The sequence below is a fragment of the Gopherus evgoodei genome, chromosome 12, assembly GCF_007399415.2.
Source record: "Gopherus evgoodei ecotype Sinaloan lineage chromosome 12, rGopEvg1_v1.p, whole genome shotgun sequence".
Lineage (NCBI taxonomy): Eukaryota > Metazoa > Chordata > Testudines > Testudinidae > Gopherus > Gopherus evgoodei.
Genome location: NC_044333.1, coordinates 39,697,259 through 39,720,324, shown reverse-complemented (window position 1 = coordinate 39,720,324; position 23,066 = coordinate 39,697,259). Strand labels below are relative to the sequence as shown.

The 23,066-nt window shown below is 46.2% G+C and overlaps 2 protein-coding genes and 1 long non-coding RNA gene across 6 annotated transcripts in view; 2 read left to right on the top strand and 1 right to left on the bottom strand.

The window, feature by feature from the left end:
- The window catches only part of GALNS (galactosamine (N-acetyl)-6-sulfatase), an 89,347-nt gene extending 71,237 nt beyond the window's left edge, over positions 1-18,110 (top strand). Inside the window, exons 14-15 of one of the 4 annotated variants that reach the window (XR_004002854.1) lie at positions 424-609; positions 18,026-18,110. Coding sequence is in view for 3 of the 4 variants with exons in the window: in XM_030582191.1 (XP_030438051.1) it covers positions 424-510 (87 nt within the window). In the remaining variant the exon portion in view is untranslated. Of the gene's footprint in view, positions 1-423; positions 3,979-15,334; positions 15,399-18,025 lie in introns of those variants that run through there. The other 3 variants (XM_030582191.1, XM_030582192.1, XM_030582190.1) reach the window with 3 other exon arrangements.
- LOC115660618 lies at positions 1,093-8,072 on the bottom strand. The gene is made up of 2 exons (XR_004002855.1): positions 3,754-8,072; positions 1,093-1,677 (listed from the first exon to the last, which is right to left on the bottom strand). It is a non-coding gene; the product is annotated as an uncharacterized LOC115660618 (long non-coding RNA).
- On the top strand, positions 16,270-22,669 carry APRT (adenine phosphoribosyltransferase). The gene is made up of 5 exons (XM_030582194.1): positions 16,270-16,387; positions 18,026-18,129; positions 19,073-19,206; positions 20,331-20,409; positions 20,863-22,669. Exons 1-5 carry the CDS (start codon positions 16,299-16,301, stop codon positions 21,003-21,005), a joined length of 549 nt encoding a protein of 182 aa, XP_030438054.1. The 5' UTR covers positions 16,270-16,298; the 3' UTR covers positions 21,006-22,669.
- The last annotated feature ends 397 nt before the right edge of the window (positions 22,670-23,066 follow it).

Here is a 23,066-nt window from a genome sequence, read left to right as displayed (position 1 = left end):
GGGTAGAGGTTTCACCAAACATGTAGATTTGCTCCCTCATCACGGTATTGGAGAAAAGGGTCACCACAACTCCCTGCAAACTGCAGATCTCAGCGGGGAGGCTAATGCAGGTGTCTGTTGCTGAAGGAATGTGGAAGGCAGTTTCATAATCATCTGCTGGAAAGGGATTTGTGGGTTTGCCTGAAGACTGTAGGGATGAACTTCCAAGGGTGTAGCTAGACGGACCCTGCTAGCTTCAGCCACAAGTGAAGATTCCTTTTTCAATAAAATATAAGAGTGGACTTGTGTACTAAAAATGTAAATGGGTCTGTTGTGGCTCAGGGCTCATTGTCCAGCTCCTCTTCCAGACCTTGACAGTTTAATTCCACAAGGCTGATTTTATGTTTCTCTCCCTCTCTCTCCTGTTTTTTTTTTTTTAAACAGAATTGGGCTCCTCCAGGCTGTGAGAAGCTAGGAAAGTGTTTGGAACCTCCCAAGTCCGATCCAAAGAAATGCTTTTGGCCACACTAATATTCCAGCATGCAGGGTCTGCTCGAAAGCCGTAAGCAGCTGAGATCATGGTTCACAATGCACATGGACACTTGTGTTTACATCATGGAAGGGAGTGATGTAAGATATCATCATGTACTCTTCAGAAGGGACCAATGGTTACAGCATTACTTCTCAGGGTTTTAGCAATTAGTTTTCATTTAATTCAGTGTCTCTCTTAATGGGTCAAATGAGATGTTGCTGCAATACATGGTAAATTTTCAGTAATTAATATAATTTTTAAATGATATGACTAGAGAAGATTTTCAGCCAATCACAACTCTCACATTACCTCAGGAATGACATGGCTGTCCAGTCAACTTGCTTCTTTCCCACTCAGGCTGTTCTCTTGGATAGCTCTTCATTAAAGTGGCCGAAAGTGGCCTCAAGGGAAGGTCCCAGAAGAAGGTTTCCCAGAACTTTCATACCCTCCAGATAGAATATGCCAGATTTGCTTTGCTTTACTTTCTAGTCACATAGGAATGACGTATGTAGCTAGCTGCAGTCACTTTCAGTGACTGTTTTAAAATTGTACTTCTACTGTAAGCTTTTTGAGGCATGGCCTTTTTTTTCTTTTTCTCTTTTTTAGTGTGTGTACAGAGCACCTATCACAATGGTCCCTGCACCCACAGGCTCTGTGTCTCCCTGATGCAAACATTCCCTACAATAGCCTAATATTAACCAGCAGGTTCCAAGCGGGAGAATGCCCTGTATTTGTCAAGCATGAATCTGCAAACAGAGCTGTTGTGAGCATGAGCTAGGTAATGTTTGTAATGCACTTTGAAGATGAAAAGTGTGATGTAAGTGCTAAATTTCCCGACAGTATTACACGGAGTCCCTTTGGGACCCAGGAATGGCCCTCAGTGGCTTAGTCCATGATCCATTCACTTCAGAAAATCTGGGTTCAGACAGGGATTTGGTCATGCTTCCAGCCTGCCAAAGGAAGTCACTTTTCAGTCACATGGGCACAGCCAGTTGGAGGCTCGAAAGGCCCATTTGCATCAGGATCTTTAGTCTTGGCAGTGTTCCTAGTTTATGCTCTGTGGGGAACTCTTCTCACAATGCAAACTGTCCAGGTGCCGCACTCAGCATTCTGGGGCTGGCATTCCTGTAAGTGTCGTTCTCAGGAAGTGTGGAGCCCCAGCAGAACTGCACATAGGAGGCTCTTCCCCTGGCTCTGTGTCTGGTACTCATGCACCTTGCTAGTGCTAGTGGCTCTCTGGTGCACAAAGAAAAGCTAACAAGCCGTTTGGGGATTGCTGAGGACACACTAGCAGTAGTCCTGTACAGCCTGTCTGGGCCACTTCTGTCTCTCCAGAGCACTTGATGCTATTCCCATTTGTCTTGATGCAGGAAGGAAACAACTGTTCCACTCCTCCCCCCCCCCCCCCCCAAGCCCACAACTCCAGATAAATGGAGACAATCAGCTTCGGTGCTAACCATTATACCACCCATTGAGACCCTGGCTCTACAACTTGTGCCCACACAAGCTCTTCCCCTGCTTCCAAGCCTAAGTAACCCAATCCTTCTGTTCCCCAAAGTACTTCCCTCCTCTAAACCCCTTCATAGAGGCTGGACAGGCCCACGAATGTAAGGATTGTCAAGAAGTGACACCGGAGTTGGCCATAGCACCTTTTGTGTCAGGAATTATAACCAATACCAGAGCCTCACCCTCCAGCAGAGCCCTCTTAGTATCTCACAGATCTGCTCATCTGCCGGGGTGTTTTTTCTGCTGGTCTTCATCTTATTTACCTTGTGGGTTAGTGTCCCTTGTTATCCATCAAAGATCTCAAGGCGTCTCTGTTTGAGTCCTAACATTTTATGTATGTCATCCCAGTATGGCTGGGGCAAAGGGCCCATTTTGAGTGATATGCTGGATGACAGGAGGTGATGGATTGGATCCTGACTGTAGCGAAAGGAATCAGTACAAAATTGGCACCCCCATTTCAGATCTCTCGCCTCTCTAAGCTTGACTGCCGCTGGGGTTTGTCACACAGAAATGCTCAGAGCTCTACTAGCCAAATTTGTTTAATACTTTGCACTATCGACAGGCATGGAGATCAGCAAATGTTGGATTCCTTTATTATGATTCTCTGAAAATCCTGTCAACCTAAAATGTAATCGTTATGAATGCAATGCTATGAGATCCATGGACGAAAGGCGCCATATAAACAGAGATCAATGCGTGTTCTTTGAACTCCAGCCCACTAACTAATCACTCATTCTAAGTATTTATACCATGCTTGTCACAGTAGGATCTGGGTGCCTCTTATCCTATGTATTCCTTACCTTCCTGCTCGTTTTTCTTTCTTTCCCAGCTTATAGTCTCGAAGATGCTGCTTTTCCCCTCTCTCTGTATCTTGCTGATACAGGCCCATCAGTTTCTTAATGCCCTCAGTATTTGATCAGTTACGTGGAGCCCTGATTTTCATCACTCTGACAACTCAGTTGCTTGAGATCACACTCCCACATTCCTGATTTCTGTGATCAAACACAAAGGAACAGACAGACACCGCAAGCCAACATCCCTAGTACATCTGAGTGTTCCTTTACTAACTTCAGACTTTGCCAGCTCCAGGTGGGTTGCATCAGCTGAAGCATTCCAGAGGAGCACATAATATTGACATTTGCCCTCCTTGCTTTCTGGTTCTCTAAACATCATAGCCTTGTATTATCATCTGCAAAAAAAAGTTAGAGAATGTGCAACAATAAATGAAACTGATGCACAAGCTTGTAAAGCAAAATGGCTGTGCACCCAGCCAGGGCCTCTTAATGGGGGCACAGTAGGAGATATGTAGCAGCCTTGAGATCCTAGGATGACTTGTTCTGATTACACAGATATCAAGAGTACTGAATTGATTAGGGTTTTACGAACAGCCATAAGTTTTCATTATAATATTTCTAAGACCTTGAATTTATAACAATGTGTCTGTGGTGTGATTTGGAAACAATTATGCTGAAGTGATAAATGCTGAGAAGTGCAGCATTTAGAGCCAGTTTTTTCAAAAGTGTGCGCGCAAAATGTCTATGTGCATATTTATTTGCAGTAGTTCTGCATAAAAATAGCCGTTTCGATGTCTAATTGATTTAATTAATCACTTGCATGTGCAGTTATGACAAGTGAATATACATAGCACTCTTATTTTAAATCAATCCCTTTTCCAGAGATATCCAGATTTTGCGCATGTCTGCATGCAGAATTCTGGATGCTGTGAGTAAATCGACAGTGATATTTGTTTAATTCTCTGCTCTGCACTTGTTTCTTTATAAGAGACAGAAATTTAATATGAAGGAGCTACTGCTTTAAATTAAAATAATAATTGTAGGAAATGGAAATTAGCTCCATAGCTGGATTGTTAAGAAGTATTTTTAATCAATGCCTCTTTCAAAGGTGGACAGTTTTTAATGTTGTTCTGGGCCCAGGGGAACTGAAGAATAAACTGAAAAGGTGTTTGATCAGCGTGTGCAGTGTGTATTTTCTGAGGCTGACAAAACTAAGAGCACAGCAATCCAGATGCCAGCACTAGTGTTAGAAACCTGCCTCTCTTCTCCTGAGCAAAGTGAAAACCAGTTGGGGTGAATGGCAGGATTCTGGCCAGGTGCTATTACAGCTCTGAGAGATGCAGCACAGTCTAGGATGGGACTGGAAATCTGGAGAGTTCTAATCCCAGCTCAGCCAGTGACCTGCTGCATGACCCTGGGAAAGTCACCTCCCCTTTCTCTGCCTTTGTTCTCCTCCACCCTTTATCTTGCCTGTTTCGATTGCAAGCTCTTTGGGGCAGTGCCTATCTTACTGTGTTGGGGGCGGGGGGAGAGGGTTCCATTATAATGGGGCCCTTTACACACTACTGTCATACAAATAAATACCTCACATTGGGACAAATTCAGCGATGAGCTCCAACTTTTCCACCACTCTGGTCACACAGAGCAGCTGTAAACTTGGCTTACCTGGCCGGGTAAGCTGTGCTTGTGGTTGGCTTGCGTCACTGTAGCAGCACAAAGCAGCCAGAACATATTGGTAAATCCTGCTCTTAGTATTTATATAGGACCCTCGATGCATGTTTGATCCAGGCTCCAGCTGTGAGTCAGTGCGCTCACAGTGACCTCTGTGGTTTGGGAACTGCCCGCACTGAGGCAGGAGTTGGTTTTCTTGTGGCTGTTGGCAGCCTTTCAAAGAAGGCAGGTGAGTCTGGCTGACTGGCTGGGCTGTTATTAGCAGTGATGGTTTCTTGGTGTTTTGCTCTTTTAAGATGTGTAGTTTGGAGCAGCACATAACACAGACAGAGAGAGGACTTATGTCTTGAGTTCATTCACTGGTATGTGATGTTTCCTTCTTTATATTTAAGTATGCCTCCCAAGTGGCATAAGCTTAAAAGCTGCCCAGGCTGAGAATCCAGGGAATTCCTTCCTTGACTTTAATTTCCAATTAGCTGAGCCAGGACACTCCAGAGATGGCCCCTTCCTCACCCCCGAGGCTATGTTATCAGCCCCTCAATGGAAAGAAGCTTCTGAAATTGCTGTAACTAATAATCGTGGGAAAAGTCCTACAATATTCACAGTCTATGGCTCCAAAATTGGAGGCTTGATTTGAAAACCTGCAGCAACAAATGGATTATCTCGGTGGCAAATTAGTCTCTGTGGACCAACAATTTGGTATCTGCGCACTGGAATTGGATACCAGCAGATCAGTTCCAAATACTTACACCCAAGGTTAATGCCCTGCAAACTGTGTTGAATATGGTGATGAAAGATAACATGCCTCTGCATTTTAAACGTGAATCCTTGGAAAGCAGTATTAAAAGTGAAAAGGCAAAGGTTCTGAACTGACCTGCCAGAACGGAAGGCAATGACAGCTGTGCATTTGCTAATAAAATGTTGACCCAGGCCTTGGGATGGAGTCCTCAGATGGGTATTGAGGTTGACAGAGGCTAGTGGGTTTTTACTAATGGACCTAGAACTAATACTAATGTGGAGGAGACTGTTGGACTTCAGGGGATGTTCATTTTAGCATCGGATCCTGCAAGGTTCTGAGCATTTTCAGATGCTATTAACATCAATGGGAGCTAGCAGTTCTCAGAACCCTGCGCATTGAAGCCTTTTACTGAGATATGGGATACCCCCTCAGTCACTATCTTTAGTAACGACTGCCCAAAGCCATGTCCCACTTTGTAAAGTGAAGCTGATAAGGTGGGTAACTTTTGGAAGGTTGAGAATATATTATTTTTTACTAGGGATGGCAACATCTACTCAGTCATAACATTAATGATTCTGAACAAAGAAGCACTAATGAAGAAAGAACTCGTGAGGATGGGGAGCTGTTGTTTTCATCTCCTTTTCAAGAATATTCTGATTCAAATTAGGGAGAAAAAGGTTGAGTGGGATAAGGCGAAATGTTCTGCAGCGTCGATAGTGGCTATTTCATCAGACAGGGAAGAGGAATCCCACACCAGTGATCTTGCTGCTGTACTGTGCACTGGAAACTTTACGTAAACTACCGCACAGAATAATTTCCCTTTTTTACCAGTTTTTATAACAGTCACTCCTAGAACTTGAACACCCTAAGAACTGTGTTGGATTTCAATTGGTGTCAGGACGGTGGTCTTCTTAATGAGTGGCTTGATTTCTCTTTCTTGAGACTTATTTGGAAACGTATGGTTTTGCTTCAGTGTTTCTGGTAGTATCAGTGTTTGACACAAATTTCCTGTGCATTATTAGAAGAGGTAATACATAGTGCGCTAAAGTTATGCTTTGTTTCCTCTTGACTAAACTATGGTCTATTTTAAAAGCATGTGAAGAATAATGAAAAAATATTTGCCTCTCATTTGGTTTGCTTCCTCTTCTCTTGGTTATTTTTGACCTGTGGGCATTATTTGCTGGATTCATGGCATAACCTCTTCTGTGGTTTATAGTTATTCCTTGTTCAAGATCTAGTTAAAATCCTATAAATGAATTATAAAAAATAATTCCATAAGAAGGTGGATTTCCAGGCCGGAATCTGTCACCTTTTAGGAGAGAAGAAACATGAAATCAATCACACTCCCTGAAAGAGAGCCAAGTCAGCAGCTGGCTTTTAGCTTTCAGTGCATTTTATTTCCCTGGAATCAGTTAATACCCTTCTGGGTGATGTCTAGGTTGGATGGCAACAAGATTCCTCCATTGAAAGGGATACAGGCTATAAGAACCAGGAGATGTGATTTGAGACATTTGTGCCAAATCCACCAGTTCTGGATTACTCTCAAAACCCCATTTTGGATGACTAGGCCAGCTAGGGAGAGTAAGGAAGCCAGTGGGGGGCTTTCGATTGGACCCTATGTCGTGAAGAGTCTAAGCAGTCATGGATGTGGCTGACTGTAAAATGACAGCATTAGACTATGGTGCATTTGACTTTATTACAGACACCTACCTAATTATCCAGTACCAAAGCTGAAGGCTGCATCGTAGAGCTGGTTGGAGGAAAAAAACATTGACCAACCCAGTTTCCAGCAGAATATCCAGTTCAATCAAAATCTAAACCCTGTGCGAAATACGGTGGATTTCACTTGAATTTCTTTTCAGAAGAAAACCAGGAAAAAGTTTGACAATGTTGAATCAGTTTCCAACGTATTTGGAAGGAAACAGATCCATTTTTTCTTCTGAAACAGCGTTTCCAAAACTTTTATTTTGTGTTTGTAATTCTAAATTTCAAAAAATTGAAATGAAATGTTTTGATTATCCCAAAATGAAGAATTTTGTGTGGAATGAAGCCACATTTCCAAATCCTGAAATCCTTAGTGAAATGAAACTTCTGCCTCTGCGCAGCTCTACTACTTTACCAATGAATATTTAGTCAGATTAAAGTTAGATATCAGTGGCTTGTAGACAGGTGTGTATATAATAATACTTTGTACCTCTCATGTCAGGATCTCAAAGTGCTTTTACAGGCTTAACTAATTAAACTTCCCAGAACCCCTGTGAGGGAAGTGTAGCCTGGTTAATTTGATACGTTTGGGTTGGTACTACGAATGGGCATCTTAAGCCACAGTGACTTGTGCTAAGGATTCAGCCTCCTGAACACCTACAGTATGGGGATCAGTAGAGTGAGAATCACCATTAGGCATTCTATTAGGTTTAGAGACTCTAGGAGGACGAACTGTGAGTGTATGACATATGGTCACAGGTTATCACACATTCTCTTATTAACAATTTAATTAAGCAGATGAACAATGCCCCAACTACTGAAACAGAGAGAGAGAGAGAAACAATGAGATGTCCAGCATCAAGGATTTCATATTCTCATCCCTTAGGGCAACATCAAGATGGGTAAAAAGATCGTCAAGTGGCCTTCCTATTGGGTGTCCCTGACATGCTTCCTTCCACACTCAGCCTGGGCTAGACGTTTTATCCTGTTACCCCCGCTGTGCTTATGCATCAGAGTAAGAGTATCGCCCCTGTTTCTTATTTGTACTTCCACACTTTACTAACTTAGCATGCCCCATTTCTCATAGCTTATCCACTTCACGTAGAATTGCTTAGAATGGCTGGAAAGGACCTCAGGAGGTCATCTAAACCAGTCCCCTGCACTCATGGCAGGACATAGTATTATCTAGACCAGGGCTCGGCAACCTTTCAGAAGTGCTGTGCTGAGTCTTCATTTATTCACTCTGATTTAAGGTTTCGCATGCCAGTAATACATGTTAACGTTTTTAGAAGGTCTCTTTCTATAAGTCCATAATATATAACTAAACTATTGTTGTATGTAAAGTAAATAAAGTTTTTAAAATGTTTAAGAAGCCTCATTTAAAATTAAATTAGAATGCAGAGCCCTCCGGACCAGTGGCCGGGACCTGGGCAGTGTGAGTGACACTGAAAATCAGCTCACGTGCTGCCTTCGGCACGCGTGCCATAGGTTGTCTACCCCTGAAGTTTTTCCTAATGTCCAACTGAAACCCCCTTGCTGCAATTAAGCCCATTGCTTCTTCTCCTATTCTCAGAGGTTAAGGAGAACAATTTTTCTCCCTTCTCCTTGTAACAACCTTTTATGTACTTGAAAACTATAATGTCCCCTCTAGGTCTTCTCTTCCCTTTTTCTCATTAACATACTGTGGCAACTTTAAGTTATTACAGAATTCTTTGAAAAGTTACTACCAGTCATCTTGTGACATTAACTGGTGCATTGAGGCCTATTTCCCAGGACATCAGAAACTAATACATCAATTACTGTATCTCTCAATCTTACTGGCCCGGGGTTGTCCCTCAGCCAACTTGTCATGCCAACCTCTTTCAGGCCTGAGACCTTCGATGGCCAAGCTAAATCTCTTACTGGCCTAAAGCCTGTAGGCCTCAGGTTGACGCTTTACCTTACTTATCCTTATCCTAAAACTTAAACTTATTAACCGCACATTGATTGTATTATGTATTCGTATATTCATCTATCCTTGCAGTTAATTTCGATATAATCACATAACTATATAATTATATCAAACAATTAACTACAGAGGTTAGTGGTTGCAGGCTGCTGTAATACAGTCACGGGAAACATAGTCTTTCCAGGGTTAGCCATATAACATCCCAAGCGTTTCTTGACTTAAGGAGGAGACGCAATCCACCTGTCTCCCTAGCTGTCTAGTCAGACTAGGTGCTCCACACCTCACTAGTGATAGTCCAGAACTAAAGCATTTTGGCATGAATGCCTCGCCAATGGAGAGGTCTCTGCCTGGCTCAACCGGGCAGGAGAAAATTAGGGCGAGGCAAATTCTTTTCAGATGAGACTAAAAGTTATTAACTGGTTGCAAGGAGTAGGCAGGGGGAGCATTCAAAACCAAACCCCAATATATTGGCCAGTAGAGCAGTGTTCATCTTGTCTCCTTTGCAATGGAGGAATAGAGGGGTTAAGAGCTTGTAGGGGTTGGGGCAATTCGATTTTTAAGGTATCTGACATGGTGTGATCTGGGGCATGGCAGAGGGTAGAAACATTGTTTTTCAGAAGTATCTTTATCAGCTCTCTGGCAGGGCCAGGGCTGCCAAGAGAGGGGGGCAAGTGGGGCAATTTGCCCCATGCCCTGGGTCCTGCAAGGGCCCCCACGAGAATATAGTATTCTATAGTAATGCAATTTTTTTTTAAGCAAGAACCCCCGGAAATTGCTTTTCCCCAAGCCCTCTGAATCCTCTGGGCATCGCTGGGCAGGGCTGATCTAGCATTATCCAGGGAGGGACCTGAGCCTCTATCAGAGGCATGAAAATCCCCTCCCTTCAGATTGCGGGTAGAATCCTAACAAAGGGCTCCTGGGAGGCCCCTGCAGCACATGGGTGTGAGATATTTGCTTCTTTAGGAGAAAATGGCAGAGCATCATGGGGATACCCACTTGGCAAAGTGGTGTGGTGTCTTGTGTTATCAATGCTAGCAGCACTTTTGCAGATAGCATGGGAAGGTTTCAAAGAAGAAAGGAGAGGCAACCCAAATGGGAGAGGATGGTGAAAAGTAAAATATGTGTTCAGGGGGCATAGATCCATCAGTGATGAATAGAGGAGGATGGAGATGATTTAAGTTTGCATTGATGGCATATTGCAATGTGGAGCTCCCACGTTCTAGCCAGTTTGCTATCCCTGGTGGGCAGGAAAATTACCTGAATAATTTCTTTCTGCTGAGAAAGCAGCCAAGATGCTGGAATAGCTGACTACCAGGGCTGGCGCTACCATTTAGGCGACCTAGGCAATGGCCTAGGGCACCAGAATTTTGGGGGGGCACTAATTTGCCAGGGGGGCGGCACGCAGGTCCGGTGAACCTACCGCAGTCATGCCAGCGGACGGTCTGCTGCTGGAAAGGCTCCAGTGGAGCTGCCGCAGTCATTTCGGCGGACGGTGCTCTGGTCTAAAGGCTCCGGCGGACCTACCGCAGTCATGCCTGCAGCAGGTCCACCGGAGCTTTTAGACTAGCGGACCGCCCGCCAGCATCACTGCGGCAGCTCCACCGGAGCCTTTTCCAGCAGTGGACCGTCCGCTGGCATGACTGCGGTAGGTCCACCGTACCCGCGGGGGGCGGCGAAATGGCTGTCCGCCTAGGTCGTCAGAAACCCTGGTGCCGGTCCTGCTGACTACACTGTACTTCAGTTGGTAAAGTAGCAAAACAAACTCCTCTGATCCATCTAGAGGAATTAACAAGAGAGCTGAAAAGCCTTCATTCCAATGGAAAGTTTTATGTGCTTGATCTGTGTTTGTTTCTTCAGTTGTTGAAGGGCTGGTTGACTTGGGCCAGCGGTCGCAGAGAGGATTTGCTGGTGGCAGATAAGCTAATTTGACTTGGGAAAGTCCTATTCCTAATGGGAACTATCATCAAAATAACCCACACTGACCTTCTCCTGCTGTTGTCTCTCTCTCTCCATAAAGCGCTTTCTAAGAAACATAAATCTCTCAGAAAGGACAACCTTTGCATTGACCTTCAGCTTCCCCCAGGCTTACACGTAATGCCTGGCGGTAATTAAAACAGGTGTCTTTTTGTCACTTTGCCAAAGCGGGTCCATATCCCTCCATGTATGGAATAGATAGGAAATACAGCTGTGTAGCCTGCAGTATGTGGTGTACATCTCCCCCAGGGGGTTGCACCAAGAATGTCTGATTAGAGCAGTCAGATATCCATATTGAGGGAGAAGTCATATAGGACCAGAACAGGGTGAAGACAGCAAGTGTGAAAAATCAGGACAGAGAATTGGGGAGTAATAGGCACCTATATGAGAAAAAGCCCTGAATATAAAATCGGGACATCTGGTCACCCTAGACCAGGATGAAGACAGACTAAAGCCAGGTGCAGACTATGCGCTGTGTGTCTTAATTCATCGTGCCCTAGTCACAAATCACCATGGCGTTCTTTTCCTGGAGGCTTCACTTCCTGTGTAGGCACACCCTGATTTGCACCTTCCTGCAAAACGGGACTGCTGCCTATGGGATATAAAAGGGCTGTGAAAAACAAACACCATTTTCTTTAGATATACATACCAGAAGGCAATTTGGCCACAGCAAACTGCAGAGTCTAGACAGCAAGTCGCATGACTCTTCGGTTAATTGACAACCACTGGTATTGCTACATCCCTGAATGAAGTCAATGCGACCCGGTGTTTCTGCAGCAGGTCTGCTCCAGCCTGCTTTCATTTAATTGGTCATAAGTAGCCAGTTTGGGCAGGGCTGACTCGCTCCTAACCTACTGGCTAGCCCACAAACGGCATGGAGACCTTCCAGTAAAACCCCTTGTGTGATTTATTTAGCGTTCGTCTTCACCGCCTCTGCAGACTAAGCAGCCTCATCCCAACAGTAACGTGGAATCGAGCCCTCCGCTCATGACAGAGGAGAGGTCTCTCAAGGCACACCCCTGGCTGCTTCTCAGTCCCTTTACAGCTCCTTCCTGTGCCTCTTGTGCCATCTGGGCTAATGAGATAATTAGCCTTCTCCAGCCCATTTCTGTCTATCCATTGGGCACAGGTCCCGTAGTCAGCTGCACTGTGGACTAATTGGCGTTGCAGTGATCAGAGCCCTGGCCCAATTGCAGTTACTCTGCGTCACATCCCCACCTGGCCAGGACCCTCTTGCTGCCTCGCTGGCCGGCTGCTGCCTGGGAGCCCTGTTGTTGCTGACATCATGGAGGAGGAAGACAGAGCTGCTGCTGCTGCTGGACTGAGTGGCTATACCATTTTTGTTACCTCCTGGGCCTGTGGTGCTTGTTGCTTTCATTGTGGGGGAAAGGGGAGTAGTGCAGAGCAGGGTTCTCTGCTCAGTGTCTCCCTCTGGCTCCCTGCTTTGGACCCTGTGACCATCGCATCCTGGCAGAGTCCGTGCTATACAGCCCCCAACTTGGTGCATAGGTGGTGGAGTCCCCTTGGTGTGCCAGAGGTTGGTCCTGGCAGGTACCACCCAGATTGGAGACCTCCTAGACTATGAACGGGGGGGGGATCCCCTGGGTCTTTCCACCTTTCATGTTCCCTGACACATACTGCAGGAAGAGAGGGCAGCCTTACCACCCACCCCTCGGACTTTACTTGGGAGGGTGTTTCCCACCTGTCCTTCACTCCTGGCCCTCTGGATCTTGTCATCGGGTCTCTGCCCCTGAGTCCTCCCTCCCGCAGCCGGTCCCCCTGCATAACCTGAGCTCGCTGCATGACCTGCAGCCAGTTTGTTTCTGAACCACACCTAGGACACAGCTGTACATGCTCATGCTCCATCCTTTCACTTCCTCACCCTCATGACCCACTCCGTCACCAAGGGGCAGGACCTCCTAACATCTGCGCTGGCCGGGTGAGCAGCCCCAGTAGGCCAGTCTGTATCCTACCCTGGGCCTGCAGCCTGCTGGGCATATCGGCTGGCGGCTCCTTCCCAGAGCTGTGAGCACGGGTGTGTACTTGGTGTGGCTCACCCTCCTCCCTGACACCTGCCCCTTATGCGGCATGAGGGAGACCCTGGCACACATCTACCTCGAGTGTACCAGGATGCAGCCCCTTTTCTGGCTCCTCTAGAATCTTCTCCTGAGGTTCTGGCCGCACCTCTCCCTACACCTCCTACTCTATGCACATCCCATCCGTGGCCCCGCAGAGTCGCGAGAACTCCTCCTCATCCCCGTCCTGATGCTGGCCAAGGTGGCTGTCCACCATACCAGGAGGAGTTTGCTGGATGGGGAGGTGCTCTGTGACTGCAGCCTATTTCCGTTCCTTCCTTAGGTACCGCCTCCAGGCAGAGTTCTGGGCCATGTCTACTGGCTCCTGGACGCCTCCGAGGAGCAGTGGGCCCTGTCCAGGGATCTGTTCGGTGTCCCCCTCTGGCTCCCTGCTTTTGACCCTGTGACCCTCACTTCTGTCCCTGTTTAATCATTTGTTGTTCCCTGCCTTTATGTGAACCCTGAGTTTAGGGGCTCCTCCCTTTAGGCTGAGTAAGTGAGGGGCCTTCTGATGTTGCAGGCAGCTTGGGCCCACCTGCTCCCAGGAATTCAATAGGTGCTGTTGCTCAGCAATCTGTCGTAAAGCTGCGTACTCCTCGTGTTTTCTGTTACTTGTACAACATACGCCACAGTTATTGTGTGTTTTTAAAGTGTGGGACTTGCCTAAGGCTACAAAGATGGTGGCAAGTTAGGATCAGCAACAAGAGAATCCTGCCTACTGGGACCTGTCATTGCTCTAGGCTGCCCAGGGACCATCTTTTGGCTATTCAATAGGCTTGTTGTCAGTGCAATGGGAAATCTATAAATCTAAGTCTCTCGGCTAGTATATTCTTTGTATTAGTTAGCTGAGGTTTGAACGTGCTGCAGAAGAAACAGGAGTTAAGAGTCTGATGTCAGGATGCTCTGCCCTGGAGTGGGCTGATGCTGAGCCATGTAATGCTGTCTGGAGTGGCTCATGGACAGTGAGTGCCAACCTCAGGGCAGACTGTCAAGAGGCAGGGCAAAAATTCCAGACTGGTGGTGACAAATGTAAACTCCTGGATCCCTGTGACAGTCTTACCATGGAGTCACACACAGTCCCCTTAGACTCTCCAGTCTCTCTCTCCAGCCAGGCAAGCTAGACTTAGTGATAAATGGTCACTTACACCAAAAATTGCTCCCAGGCCCAAGAGACCAGTCATTTACCCCAGATCAATTTGTTTCTTAGATCTCTCACCAAAGACAACACCTGTAGCCAACCCTGTAATAAACTAACTTATTTATTAACTAGGAAAAAGAAATAAGAATTACTTACAGGTTAAAGCATGCAAACATATACACAAATGAGTTGCAATCTAAATCCTAAGAGTGACAGGGTTGTAGTGATCTTTCAATTCAAAGTGTCTTTCAGAGCAGACCCAGAAGTAACCCATAGAAATCTCTGGCTTCAGTTTAGTGTCTCTGGCCCCGTGAGAGTTCAAACAACAAAGAGATGGAACATTTTCCTGTGTGTCTGTTTCATTTCCTTCATTCAGCTTCCAAGTCCATAGGATGAGCTTCCTTGCATGTAGCATTTCCAAGGTGTGATAGGGCCATTCACCAATCCTTTGTATTGCAATGTTCCTTGATGGCCCATCTGATTTTGATAGTCCTTGGGGGGGGACACACTTGTCCTATCTGAGTTCACAAGTTTAGAGCAAACATTTTCAAAGTTATAAAGCAAAATGTATATATTTCCTCATAGCCTGGTAAAATACAGATATTACAAATAAGATTAATGCATGCCGCAACTTACAAACATTCTTTAGTGTCTAAACACTAAATATGTTCTTGTAAGACTAATATCTATTTCGAGCAACACTAATTAATGTATTGTTCCAATGAAGTGGGTTTTAGCACACGAAAGCTTATGCCCAAATACATTTGTTAGTCTCTAAGGTGCCACAAGTACTCCTTGGTTTTTTTCCTGATACAGACTAACACGGCTACCACTCTGAAACCTGTCACTAATGTACGAGTGACCTGATCTGGGCACCTGCTGTGAGTTTGTCAGTTCTTAGCTAATGCCTGCAGACTTTACAAGAGCTGGCATCTGGCCTGCCAGCATCACAAGTCATTAGCCCAGAACTGCGCATCCTCACACTTTCTACTTGATTTTTTTCCAGTTTACACAAATGAAACAACAGATTTTAACTGATACAAAATGCATACTCCAGGACGTACTAGTTTGTGCTTAATGTTCAGGTCATGCTGTGACCTATTTTATCAAGCATTGGAGAGGGTGAGAGAGGTAGCAGGGTAGAGCCTGTGGCAGATCAGGGAATGGGTTTGCTTGGTATTGAATAACTATGGCTGACTTTTGGTAGAGGGCGAAAGTGACAGGTCATCCTGAGCTTTTGAACTGGTAACTTTTTTCTTTTCTGTTTTTTAAAGCCAGAACCAAGTTCAGACTCCTCTCGGAGATGCTGCGGAGTTAGTGCTGTGTTGCTTCTGCTGAAGTGGCTGCCTGCGTGGTGCAGCGGGTCCTGCTGTAGCAGGACTTGCTCTTCTTTTGGCACAGAGCATAAAGGTGAACAGTGTCATGGCAGGGGCGGACAGCAAGGTGGCATCACAGGTGTAACCTCATAGCAGCAGGCAGGTGATGTGGCCGGAATCAGTGTCATGAGGTCACTGTGTGTGTGACATCACCGGAGTGACCGTCCAGTGCTGGTGTCATCACGGGGTGGCTGGAAGGGAGTGACGTCCTAGTGCTGTCACAGTGACCTCACAGCAGGAGTGACAGCATGACAACGTGCAGGTGTCAGCCTACTGCTGTGGGTGGCAGTGTCTTCATGGTCATGGTGGAAGGGAAGGAAACACCCTGAGGACGTTGTCACGGGGCACCCATAGATGTGAGCTCATGATGCCACTGGGAGGGCAGGTGCTGACAGTGCAGGGCCACAGCCCCAGCAACAGCCCCCAGCTTCCCCTCTACCCCTTCCAGCAGCAACTTCCACACTTCCGCCCCTTCCAGCAGCAACGGTCTCCCCCTCTCACACACCCCTCCCCCTTCCAGCTGCAATGGTCTCCCCCCTCACATTTACTCCCCTTCCAGCTGCAACTGTCTCCCCCTCTCACACACCCCTCCCCCTTCCAGCTGCAATGGTCTCCCCCCTCACATTTACTCCCCTTCCAGCTGCAATGGTCTCCCCCCTCACATTTACTCCCCTTCCAGCTGCAATGGTCTCCCCCCCGCACCCCTTCCAGCTGCAACGGTCTGCCCGCCTCACGCTTCCCCCACTTCTAGCTGCAATGGTCTCCCCTGCATTCCCCCCTCCGCCTCCAGCAATGGTTTCCTCCGCACTCTCCCGTCTCCCCCCAGGGGCGCCTGCGCAGTGCCGGAGGTGCAGGCGGCAGCATGAGCGGGGAGCTGGGCGCGCGGCGGCGCCTGCTGGAGGAGCGGGTCCGGGCCTTCCCGGACTTCCCCGCCCCCGGGGTGCTCTTCCGGTGCGGGGCTGGGCGGGGGGTGATGAGGGAGGAGGTGTGTGGGGCTAGGGAGGGGGTGGGGCAGGGAGAGGAGGGGGCTGGGGAGGATGAGGAGGGTGGGTCGGGGAGTGGAGGGTGGGGGTGATGAGGAAGGGGGTGAGGGACTAGGGAAGATAAGGGGAAGGGGGCTGGGGGTGATGGAGGAAGTGCGGGGCAGGGAGCAGGGGACTAGGGAGGGGCGGGGCAGTGAGTGAAGGGGGCTGGGGGTGATGAAGTGTGGGGCAGGGAGCGGGGGACTAGGGAGGAGGAGGGAGGGGAGGGGCGGGGCAGGGAGTGAAGGGGGCTGGGGGTGATGGAGGAAGTGTGGGGCAGGGAGCGGGGGGACTAGGGAGGAGGAGGGAGGGGAGGGGCGGGGCAGGGAGTGAAGGGGGCTGGGGGTGATGGAGGAAGTGTGGGGCAGGGAGCGGGGGACTAGGGAGGAGGAGGGAGGGGAGGGGCGGGGCAGGGAGTGAAGGGGGCTGGGGGTGATGGAGGAAGTGTGGGGCAGGGAGCAGGGGACTAGGGAGGAGGAGGGAGGGGAGGGGCGGGGCAGGGAGTGAAGGGGGCTGGGGGTGATGGAGGAAGTGTGGGGCAGGGAGCGCGGGACTAGGGAGGGAGGGAGGGGCGGGTCAGAGGGTGATGAGGGAGGGACATGGGGGCAGGACAGGTTGTGTGGGGGAGAAGCCCTGTGCAATGACACTGGTGCAGCATGCACACTAGGGAACAGCATGAAGCTTGGCTCTGGCACATGGATGGCACAGCTGCAGAGTCCAGCTGCCCTGGCACTGGGGTAGACTCACTTGGCCTGCCTAGCTTTGTCCTTGGTCTGCGCTGGCCTTTGCCCTGAACGCTCTGCAGCAGGCAGCCCCTGTCCGCCTCTGCCCGGTGCACTGAAGCTGAGCTCGGGCACGGCCCATGACCCACAGGCTCCTGCAGTTACTTGGTCAGGGAGCAGCCAAGTCACATATGGTGTGAAACTGAACCGGTGTGTAGCTTTGTAGAGTCGGGGGCCAAACTCTCTCCCAAGCATGTTCTTATCTGAGCACCTTATCAGTTGTGCCTGAGGTTGGTCAGGTATATGTATGGGCTATATCTCTGGAAATAAAAAAACAGTTTGCAGATGCCCAGGCATTTCTTAATGAGGGCTGTTTCAGCTTTTTTTTTTTTAATAGCTGTGTCAGTGCTAGAACTCTTATTAAAAAAGTATGGATTTCATTATAATGTATTTTTCCATCACACACACTTTCAAAACATCTGAATTGTTTTGGCTCAGACATTCTCAGAAAAAGTCACCATCTGGAAATTCTCAGCCTGGAGTGTGAACACTTTGGAAAGTTCTGAGCATCTGAAAAAAGGGTTAGACTACAAGTGCTTAGGGAATCGTAGCAGCAGTTGCTAGCTAGATTTCTTCACTCAGTGCTGAGTCCAACCACTGTTTCAAGAGATCTTGTAAATAGCCCCTTTTGCAGCTATTATGAACTCCTGGAAATGGAGTGAGGACTCAAATCCACATGTTTAAGAAGCTTGGTTTCTACATGGAGAGGGTAAACTGTGGGCTCTGATCTGTGTAATGTAGCTTTCAGGTTCCAGGGAAAACGCATTTTGTTCTTCTGTTTTTAGTGATATCTCCCCTTTGGTAAAGGATCCTATAGCCTTCAGGACTGTGATTGATATTTTGGAAGCTCATTTGAAGACACGCTATCCACAGATCGACTTCATTGCGGGTGGGTAGCATGATAAATGTTTAGTGAAACTTCTGTAAAATACAATTCAGAACATTACTGTCCATTCATACAGAGATGGCATGGTCAGAAACAATCCCTTTGAGGAGCCAGAAAAGATGGTATTGCAACATTATGACCGTTTATCATAACATTTTATTCTGTACCAAACTACATAACACTATAGTGTGATGGCGATTTTATTTCTTGTTAGTTTTCTGACGTGCTGTTTTGAGTATTGAACATACTCAAATATTTGGCAATAATTTCCTTTATTTAAAAAGATTTAATAGCAATAAGCAGTGAATTAGCCAACATAAGTGAATTACTACTCTGTCTTCCTTAGTCTATAACTTGCCTTTAAGCCAGGTCTAGTGTTATATAAATAGCAAAGACACAAGCTGTGTTTCCATTTTCTGCTTGTCTCAGAATGACTGGTTACAGACCAACTATAGCTGTGCCTTGTGGAGATAACTGCACTGTTCCAACGAACATGTTGTTTAAGGACATGGAGAATAATAAGTACTGAATGAAAGGGGGATGATTTGACAATAACCCAATGTCAATGAGTCTAGTGGACTCTGTTCAGTTCTTAATGGCTGTGATCATATAAACCCATCCTGATGTGATACTGGGTTTCTGGCCCTACAGTTGAATTGATACTGAGACTTAATTTCTTATCAGTACAGACAAGAACCGGTTCACAAACCAATAGAGGGAGCTCCTAACATACTCTGGTGGTATATGTGGAACTCCAGGTTCCGGGCTGCGTTTCATAGTAAGTCTGTGTATACAATGCAAAGTAGGTGGGATTGCAAGTCAGTACAAATAGCTGCTAGACTCCCTGAATACAGGAAGATAACAGAAAAATTGAACATTTGCAGAGAGAGTGAAAGCTGAAGGTTTCCCTTTGTTAACCGTGTTTTTGCTGCTCTGCTTTCCATAGGTCTGGATTCTCGTGGTTTCCTCTTTGGCCCAGTTCTGGCACAGAGACTAGGAATTGGCTGTGTGTTAATACGAAAAAAGGGGAAGCTTCCGGGTCCCACAGAATCTGTCTCATACGCTCTTGAATATGGCCAGGTAATAGCCAGAAGAGAACCCTTGGTGGACACTGCTGTAATTGCTAATATCTTGTTTGTTGAGCTCACTGAGCTACTTTGGGGATGAGGATGGTGGTGAGGTGAAGCCCATCTAATAATGTTTGGTGCTAGAGATTTTCACAGCCATTGTAGCCGTTCTGGGGCTGGTGATGAGAACACAGCATGGAGAGTCGGGCATTCTAAATTCCATTCTGGTTGTGCCCAGTGACTAGTTCCTACCTCATAGGGGTGGTGTGAGGCTTAACAGAGTTAATTTTGCAAACTATTCTGAGATCTTTGGAGAAAAGGCTTGAATCTGAGTGTATGTATTATTAATAGTACTGAGCATAAAAACTAATGGCTGCTGATTTTCTGAGGAACCTAGCTAAAGGACTGACAGCAAGTCCTGTGCTTCTGGAGAAAGGCCAGTGGAAAAGAAAGAAAGAAGTGGGGTTGCATGAAGATCCCCATTACTTTTTCCCACTCTTGCTTGTTTCAGTAAATGCTCTTTTTTTATGGTTTTAAAGCAGGAAACACTTATTGCACAGCAGCTGGGTTCATGCCTGGCCCTTATTGGAAGAAATGTAGCATAGACTTGATAACTCTGCCTTAGCTAGCTAACTAATGCTGCTGAATACTATGGAGGCAAGCCTTCCCTTGCATAGTACAAAGTACTGTGGTAGTCATAAGCATTGCATGGGTCAGTCCTTAGGTAGACTGGGTTCATCTCTCTTGGAGGACAGAAAAAAGATGCTTCAATGGCTGGCTGCATATACATATATAGACACTAAAGGGCTGAAACCAGGGACTTTCTGCACCAAAACTACAAGAGTTTTGATCATGCATGCTTAGGCCAGTGTATTACATACAGGAGTTCCAGTCCCATTTTGGCTATTGTTTTGGGAGAGCTTATCTAACAAAAGGAATAGAATACACTGTGTTAGTGTGCACGATTGGGACTCTAAAGATCTCCTTTAGCTTGAGGCCTGTGTATTTAGGTGTTGAAAGTCAGGATTTCATTATTGCTGATGAATGTGATATCTGCATTTTGCAACACACTAACATTTTGAAAAGCAGTGCACTATAAAGTGAGACTAGAACAAAGTTGCCTTTTCAATCCTGCAGGCTGAACTTGAAATCCAGAGCGATGCCTTGGAATCGGGAGAGAAGGTGGTCCTCGTTGATGACCTGCTTGCGACTGGAGGTAAGAGCAGTTGCTTAGTTAAGTCTGCTTCATGTGTAGTTGTGCTTTAATTGGTATTGCTCATTCTATCCTCAGGGTGTTCTCTGCTAAAGCTGCTTTGAAGAGGACAGAACCTCTTTGTAAAAGTGTCCTTGTGACTTTATGGGGAGAGGGATGCAGCGGTTTATATTGTGTCTGAATAACTGTACTGTAGTACCTGAAATCCCTGCCCTAAGGCCTGCCAGAGTTCAGCTTGGTTTAAAAAAACATAAAAGCCACGTTGGAATCCACTGTCTCATTCTTGGCTTGCAATGTGCTGTCTGACACTTTCTGAAAATCAGAAGTTACCTGTTTGCATACTTCTAACCATGTGATTAGCAATGGCTTAAAGTTGGAACTAAGACTGTGTGCCTTGTCTGCTTGTAATATTTGGAGTGATTGTAACTCTCTCTGCTTAACGTCCCTGTTGTGCAGGTACCATGTGTGCAGCCTGTGAGCTGATGAAGAAGCTGAAGGCTGAAGTCCTAGAGTGTGTGGTGGTCATAGAGTTAAAATCTCTGAAAGGGGCAGAAAAACTGAAACCCTTCCCTGTCTACTCTCTGCTGCAATATGACTAATGAGCTTCAGATCAAAGAAGGTTACTATGGTCTGATTGCAGCTGCCTTCTTGCTGAAGATCTGCTGCTGTTTCTTATCTTGATCAATTGTTTGAAGGCAACAAGCACAATTAACTATTTTGGGGTGAGAGGAATGGGAGGTCTGAATAATACATTCCTATGTGTTTTATTCCATTATTTCCTTGAGAGATGATAATACTAACCTTTACTTCAGTGTAGGGATTGAACAGGTGCTATATCATAACTACTACTGTTTATTTTCCAAGCCAAAGATTAAAACTTCCTTTCAGAGAGATCAGTGTGTAAAGGGTGCTGCTGAGGGCAGTAGCGAACTAGATGGAGAACTGAGGTGATGCCTTTGTTGGGACCCATGTACTGGCTTTTGATTTCAGCCAAAAATAGCCAGTACCATGCTGAGACTTTGTAATAGGCTCCTTAGAAATACCAGAGATGGAAATGAATTATTATAAAACAGGACAACGTTGTATGTGGCTTCAGAAGATTGGCTGCAATGTTCTCGCCTTTCCTTTGGGACACCGTGTGCATTTGTGTTCCTTCCTGGCAGCGGAATGGGCTATTCATATGGGAAAGGCAGGGACTGCAGATGGCAATGCAGAGTTAGTACAGATGAATCATTAGACCAACCCCTCCTCTGTTCCCTAAAGAAAGGAGGAAGCGTCTCCCCATTACAGCAAGGGCAGTTAGGCCTCTCTTGTTCCAGCACAATTCTCCTAAACTTGCTGTTCCGTTTATGCCCCCTTATTCTGGGGGAACTGACAGAGCTGAAAGTAGTTTTGAGAGGGGGAAAAAGTTGTCCGTTGATCCAAAATACCATTTAGAAGCCTTTGTATCATTCCAGTCTTGTGTTAGGTTTTGCTGTGTACTGCTACAGCTGTGGGTTTGGTGAGAAATGAGGAAGGGCTTTGAGATTAATTGTGGTCGGGTGGAAGGAATCCATTTCTCTAGATCAGTGAAAACTAACATGGTATTGGATGTCTGTATGACGGCCTTTTTACTGCATCCACATGCTTGGGTTACAGCTGTTCTGTCAACTTTGTGAACTGTACACATTGGAATTCTTCAATTTGCAATGCTAATGGCGCAGTGGTGACTTGTTCAGTATGAGAAATGGGTGCAAGTCCCCAGCATGTCATGCTCATCCATGCAAAACATGCAACTTTTTACATGCTCCCTTATATATACAGTAAAGTTCCCTGAACTCTGCTTTTATCTTCAAGTTCCAGTAAATTGAAAGGTTACTCAGAGCTTGGGTTGATACTGTTATCTCCCCTCCTTCCGACCCCTTCCAGTCAACTTCCTTGTTCCAAAATACCCTCCAGTATTGGCACCACCTAAAAATGGAAGGGAAAGTGGAACTATGCTCACTTTGTGTGCTTTAGCATAAGCGCTAATATTAACAGCATTCTAGTTACTGTGTGGACAAAGTTTGATAGGCAGACTTTTAGAAAAAAGACTCCTATTTATAGTGTGTGATCTAGCTGTAACATCCAACTCTGTCACATGCTTACAAATCAGAGTCAGGGTACCCAAATCTTATGGATGAGAAAGGATGCTTTGAATTGTAACTAATATTTGTAATGGCTGTCTTCAATTGAATCTGTAGCTGATTACTAAATAAATTGACCTTTTAATTTTCAAAAACTATTTTGGTAGCAGGATGAAGTTGGTGTGTGTTTCTATGCCCATTTCTCTTCAAGAAACCAATATCCAGTGAAACAAGACATCTTGTGACTTCAGTGAAATTCAAAAGGGCTGGAAATTAGGCCAGCCCCACTGCTTTACATGCTGAGCTGAACCTTTAAGACAGGGGTAGGCAACCTATGGCACGGGTGCTGAAGGCGGCACATAAACTGATTTTCAGTGGCACTCACTTCCCAGGTCCTGGCCACTAGTCTAGGGGGCTCTGTATTTTAATTTAATTTTAAATGAAGCTTCTTAGACATTTAAAAAACCTTATTTACTTTACATACAACACTAGTTTAGTTATATATTATAGATTTATAGAAAGAGACTTTCTAAAAATGTTAAAATGTATTATTGG

What these genes read in the sequence shown, in the direction of transcription:
- APRT (XM_030582194.1), top strand. Translation starts at nt 16,299, where the DNA reads ATGAGCGGGGAGCTGGGCGCGCGGCGGCGCCTGCTGGAGGAGCGGGTC. An exon ending in ACAGATCGACTTCATTGCGG is followed by an intron (nt 18,130 to 19,072) that starts GTGGGTAGCATG and finishes TGCTTTCCATAG; the next exon opens with GTCTGGATTCTCGTGGTTTC. An exon ending in ACGCTCTTGAATATGGCCAG is followed by an intron (nt 19,207 to 20,330) that starts GTAATAGCCAGA and finishes TCAATCCTGCAG; the next exon opens with GCTGAACTTGAAATCCAGAG.